The sequence below is a fragment of the Ictalurus punctatus genome, chromosome 20 (genome assembly GCF_001660625.3).
Source record: "Ictalurus punctatus breed USDA103 chromosome 20, Coco_2.0, whole genome shotgun sequence".
Classification (NCBI taxonomy): domain Eukaryota; kingdom Metazoa; phylum Chordata; class Actinopteri; order Siluriformes; family Ictaluridae; genus Ictalurus; species Ictalurus punctatus.
Window position 1 is genome coordinate 5,078,939 of NC_030435.2, and position 6,288 is coordinate 5,085,226.

At 39.5% G+C, this 6,288-nt stretch overlaps 1 protein-coding gene across 8 annotated transcripts in view; it reads right to left on the reverse strand.

Moving 5' to 3' along the window:
• Positions 1-6,288, reverse strand: part of schip1 (schwannomin interacting protein 1) — a 358,752-nt gene that overhangs the window by 724 nt on the left and 351,740 nt on the right. For 3 of the 8 annotated variants that reach the window (XM_017495932.3, XM_053673555.1, XM_053673556.1), the window contains 2 exons: positions 2,627-2,750; positions 1,177-1,270 (listed from right to left, as the gene is read on the reverse strand). In XM_017495932.3, the coding sequence (XP_017351421.1) occupies positions 1,177-1,270; positions 2,627-2,750 (218 nt within the window). Of the gene's footprint in view, positions 1-3; positions 807-1,176; positions 1,271-2,626; positions 2,751-6,288 lie in introns of those variants that run through there. The other 5 variants (XM_047162628.2, XM_053673551.1, XM_053673553.1 and 2 more) reach the window with 3 other exon arrangements.

The following is a 6,288-nucleotide window of genomic DNA, read 5'->3' on the forward strand; positions in this document are numbered from 1 at the left end:
TGGAGACACACACACACACACACACACACTCTATATCAATGCATACATTTTTCTCAGGGTTAGCCTGTGTGAATTCATGGCTTTGTTCCAAAAGTTTCCAAAATGCTCTGTGAATCACTTTATTAGGAGCACCTGCTCATTACTGCAGTTATCCAGTCAGCCAATCATGTGGCAGCAGTGCACTACATACACTCAGGCAGATACTGGTCAGGAGCTATAGTTAATGTTCAATCAGAGTGAGGGGAAACTCAGTGCCATGGCTGTTGGTGGTTTGTTGCTGGTTTGAGTATTTCAGAAACCGAAATGATCTCTTGGACATTTCACATACAACAGTCTCTGGCGATAATAAACAAACAACAATAATGAAAAAAAATAAAACCCATCCAGCTATGGTAACTCAACTAATGGTGAGAAGAAAAGCATCTTCAACACGCTGGACCACATTAGGTTCCACTCCTGTGAGGAACTGGGATCTGAGGTTACAGTGGGCAGTTAAAGACTGGAAAAAGAAAAGAGTTGGACCTTAATGACTAAAAGTTGTGAAGGACCAGCGACAGAAAATTCTTTGCTTACGAAGCAACTAACAAGACTCAGTGGAGTTCAGTTACCTTTTAATGCTTAGAAATGAGGGATTAGTTCATGGATAAAGGTATCCATGGGCGGCTGTGGCTCAGGTGCTAGAGCGGGTTGTCCGCTAATCGTAGGTTTGGCGGTTCGATTCCCGGCTTCTCACGACTCCACGTGCCGAAGTGTCCTTGGGCACTGAACCCCAAATTTGCTCCCGATAGCAAGTTAATGCCGTTCTGCTACCATTGGCAAGAGTGTGAATGAGAAACAGTGTAAAGCGCTTTGGAACCGCTATGGTTAAAAAAAGAAGTGCAGTCCATTTACCATTTAAAAGTAAAACAATTCAAACCGAGTGCATTATATAAATGATTTGTTTCATTGTGGCACTTCACATGACCACTTTTGACTAACGCTGTAGACAAAGGAGAGGAGATCAACTTTGATGAGGACACAGGGAGAATAAACATTCTTCTATGACCATTCTTCGTTAAACAGTCCTTTATACCGATATGTCACCAGTTCCCTAATCAGACCAGAGAAGGTAAATAAAAGATAAATGTTGTTAAGGAAAAGTAGCAAATGTACCAGGATGAACGCAAAAAGCCTCACCTAGTCAGGTCTTCGATGTCCACTAGCATAGCATCCTGCTCCATGTGTAGCTCATCTCTAATAAGCAGCAGCTGCACGAGCTCCTCATTCAGACCTGCTCCGAGACACGACACAAACACAGACTTAACAAAATAACACAAAACCTACATAAAAATAGAGTACAATGCCGCTATAATCCTCCTCCTGAACCACTGAAAACACATTTCAAATAGCTTTCACTTTTCTTTACAAAGATCTTTAACTCGTGTGTGTTAAATAAATGCAATAGCACATAGAATATTATTATTTTTATATTGTATTTTAGTCTTTCCTTTACCTTTTAGCATATTTTTGGATCTATTTGAATTCCTCTTTCAAGCTAAAAACACTTTATACTTTTTCTCTGTACTATAGAAAGATTCTTTTGTATACCATAACATGATGCATTATTAATATTGGTCGTTAGTATTACCACAAACAATGTAACGATGAATAACTAATATTACTTAAATACTAAAAACGCATATCAATCCTCTCAAATCTATTTACGTCATACTTGAATGATCTGTAATTGCACAAAGAAAAGTGAAAGATGACACGAGAGTACACGTTAAAGTATTTTCAATCTACATCAAGTGACGAGGAAATTCCAAAATCAAATTAGGCAACCCCATCTCACTCACTCAGCCACCCACACACACACATATGATGATGATGACGGTGCACACTGTACTGAGTAAACTGTACACTAGAATCACAATAGCCCAGGACTACAATTACTCAACTAGAAACATCACCATTCTTCTTATTGTTCTTCATAATGTATTTGTTTATTTATTGCATAAGGCTGCTTCAGCAGAATCACAAAAACGTTAAACTGCTTCTGTGTAAAATTTCCCAGTTTATAGATATTTTCTCAAAAGTAACTCAATTCTGAGTGCATGCTTTCAGAAATGCCTGACATGAAACCCCCTCTCTGTGTGCACACGTGTGTGTAGGAGGTGATCAATGAACCCTGCTACACAAAATTTCAAGTGTGATTCTATCATTATTGATGTGTTTCACTACAGTAACTGGCTGACATGCAAGACTGAATCATTCATACTGACTGACTGAGTAGCAGTACGTATGCCAGCACTCGTTTATCTCGTACTTGCACTCGTTATCTCACGCCTTAGTCTTACAGTATTTGCAGAACTGTCGGCTCCTTTAACAGCTCCGTTAAGACTCTGTTGGTCTGTATTCGGCTTTCGTTTTTGACAGATGTAGAACTGTAAAAGCAAAAGTGTCGGACGGATAGGTTTTACGGGATTGATGTTTCCCAAACCCAAGTCAAAAATTTCCACAGGGTTGTACTGGTTTCAAATGAATTTTTTTTTTTTAACAATTATTTCCAAAACTGGTTTTACTTCCACAAATATTTCACAGTCCGTTTATTAAAAAAAAAAAAAAAAAAAAAAAGTGCACTTACTTTCAATCTGTGAGTGGAGGTCATTGACGATGACCTGTAGCTGACCCAAGGTCATGTCTCGCAGATCTGTGGGCTTTAGGCTTCTCTTCATCAGACACTCACTGATATGGGGCATGTGTGGGAGCTACACACACACACACACACACACACACACATTTAATTTGTGATGCAGGGATAAATGCATGTCTGTATACAGCAGATATATATATATACACACACACACACACACACTGTACAGTACATTTCAGGTAGAGTACATATAGACTTCTATTGATGTCTACTGTATAAAACACTTTTTTTGCACAGAGAACTGTGCAAGACTTGCTCCCATGCTTTTAACGGGAAGTGTTTTATTTCACAATATCCATCTCAGTCAGCGTGTGTGTGTGTGTGTGTGTGTGTGTGTTTGCATGCTGAAATGATACCGGCCTCCAGTCTATGATATAATCTAGGCAAAACATAAACATGAGTAAGGAATCTTTGCTCTTGTGTAAGCATGAAATCCTGTTGATCAAACAGCAAAAGGTTAAGACTGTCAGACTGGTATAAAGATCGAAACGGTGTCCATCTGTCCTCCATAAAGCCTAAATCAGTTTCTGATATTTCACTTTTGCACCTCAGTAAGTCTTACTAGATGAATGTTTTCAGCTGGGGCAACCGCATGGCACAACAGAAAAGCGTACACCTTACTGTCAGGAGACACTGCGACAATGCCACAGCCGTCCGTGGTCAGGAGTACTGTCTCTCCCCTGTCAATCACAGCAACACTAGCCAATCGCAAACACCTGTGAGCTCATGTATGTGGAAGAGAGTAGATAGCGCTTTCCCTCGATTTGATTAAGCCGGGTTCACACGGTACGATTTTGGCCACGCTTCGATCGTCTGAGACAAATTTTGGGAATCCTCAAAGATTCCTATAATCCTAGGCCAAAATCTGTAGTCTTTGATTGCTAGTTTGACACGTTCCCCGACAGTCGATTAACGGCCATTGCAATCAAATATTTCCCCCGATTAAATTCTGGCAATGTCTGAAGATTTGAGGCACAGTTCTGCAGTGTGGCTTCTCCTACTCCGTACGAGTCTGTATTTCATGTCTTGACTGTCGTACAGTCTGACGTTAATGACAGCTCAGATCCTACAGTGTGACGTGGCTTAACGTGGGGATTGTGTTCGTACAGTCTGACAAGCAACAGTCAAAAAGGACTATTAAAAATCGCACAGTGTGCACCCGGCTTTACGCTGCCCTGTGATGTAGCATGAGCAGCAGTCAGAAAAGATTTTATTGGTTGGCTTCACGTGTCTCAGAAGCAGCATGTGCTCTTCACCCTGCCCGGTTTGTGCCGGGGGAGAAATTGGGGGAGAAATTGGGGGAGAAATTTGGGGAGAAAAACTAAGGAATAGAAAAGCAGCTCAAGTCATTCTGGTGCTTGAAAATACACAACCTGACTCCACTAAGCAGTTTATCATTGATGATTTGAATGTCTGTTGACTTCATGTCATACCAAGATTGAACGTATAAGATTGCCTTTTAGATTGTTTAAAAAAAAAAAAAAAAAAAAAAAAAAGGGAACAAATAACTTCACTATAAAAAAAAAAAAAAGTAAATAGAGTGAATACAGTTCTAGTTTAGTGAGAGGCGCTAACAAAATGGCTACAAATAGTTTATAGGGTGAAGAACAATTATTAGAGTTTGTTCATATTTAGAAACCAACCAAGAATGCATGTCTTCTTGACAAACTACAGTATTTCTACACATGATTGTGAAATCTACAATTGTGATCAAGTAATAATCAGGATCGTTAGCTCGTTAGTCATTTACAAAGAGGCAGATATGGAATGTTTGTGACAGACCCAGGGAGCAGGATAGCAGTGCGGTTAAACAATCAGAAACTAGTTTGTTCATCAGTGTGTGGTTTCCCAGCATCAGTCTGTTCTACGGTAGGCATAAGAGCAATGGTCACTGGGACCAGTGGAGTTTTGCTTTTGAAATGTTGTTCATTTGACCTTTACTGAGTCATGATTAATGCACCCACTGCTTACTAACAGAGAACATAAAAAAGAAACTGGACTGTGTACACGAGGAGGCACTGGGATGTGGCTCATTCTGAAGATCTGAGTCTGTGGAAGTTTGTGACATTATGTGTTCATATTTATGCTGTGACAAAAATCTACCTTGTTTTCCCAACAAACGCAGTAAGCATCAATGTTTTTCAAGATTTTGATTTGTCACATGCACAATTACATACAGTGTATAACTTGCAGTGGAATGAAAATAAATTATTAGTGGCTGTAATTCTTGTCCGTCTATCTATCTATCTATCTATCTATAGTAAACCTGAAATGTATTTAATATTGTCTTTTTATACCCAAAGCGCTATTGAACTTTCAATAACAGCAAGTCTGACCGTAGTTCAGGATGTTATTTACAGCTTACAACTTGTGTATCTAACAGGTTTATATGAATGAGTTTGTTCTAAGCATTATTAGTTCTACAGTAACTACAGAAACAGGATCCACAGCATTAAATGTAAGCGTAAATGGTTAAGCATGATGTAAATCATTAATAAATTAAAAGTGGTAACTGTTGGCCAAATTGCTGTGGTATAAAACCCTTTTGGACATAATACTTCGGGATGATAACAGCAACTTGGATTATTTTCCTACAACACCACAATCTGTCATGCTTTATCTCTTACTTACACTCTTCTAATCTATTTCATTGTATAGTGTATATATCAGGAAATTCCCAACATCAGGTAAATCTCTGTAAAGGCATATGATGCACATACCCTATTATGGTGGTGATGATGTAATAAAATTACATTATAGTGATGCAAACAGGTGCTTTTTGTAAATTTTGCATCCAAACACCAGTCTGTTTTAACTCCAACTAATGGTTGGTGTTGGAAAACATGCTGTAAATTACTGACCTCCTTAGCTTTCTGAGCTACGAATGTGTATCAAGTGCCACCAAACTGCTTCCTGTCTTAGTTTCACGCATTCTCTTTCTCTCTCTCTCTGTGCGTCAGCTTTATGAGTGCCGTGCCAGCGAGAGGTTAGTCATATTGCATGCTGGGATTTCTCACGCTGTAGTGGGATACAGAATTCCCCCCTCCATTTACCAAACTCTTTCTCTCTCGTTTTCCTCCCACACTACTGTGAACACGAACCCAGCTTCCTCTCTGTCTCTCTTGTTGTGCCTATGTGGCTATCTATCTATCTCCACCTCTCTATTTCACCATCGTAATGTTTCTCTTCTTTGCCTGCTTCCACTATACAAAACAATAGTTTCAGAATGTGTGTGTATGTGTGTATAATGTAGGCGAGTGCTATTTTTGGTTCCTTCACCCTTGTTTTGTTTCGGCAACGAGATGTGGCGTCATCAGCCGCTTCCTGATTCATGGTGACGTTGTGTGTTGTGTAGCTGTTTGAATTTGGAAGGGCGGAGAGTGCTGTGGGTATGTGACGGAAATTATGAAAATTAAAATGGAAAGCTGTAGAGTATCTGTTGGAGGGAGACGAGTCAGAGCTAGGTGACTCTAACGTGGACTTTCCTTCTTATTACTTCTTGTTACATCATGCCGATGTCAAAGGGGTATTTACATTGAACTTAGCTTATGCAACATTAATAAAGACCAAATAGACTAAGGTCCCTGACTACC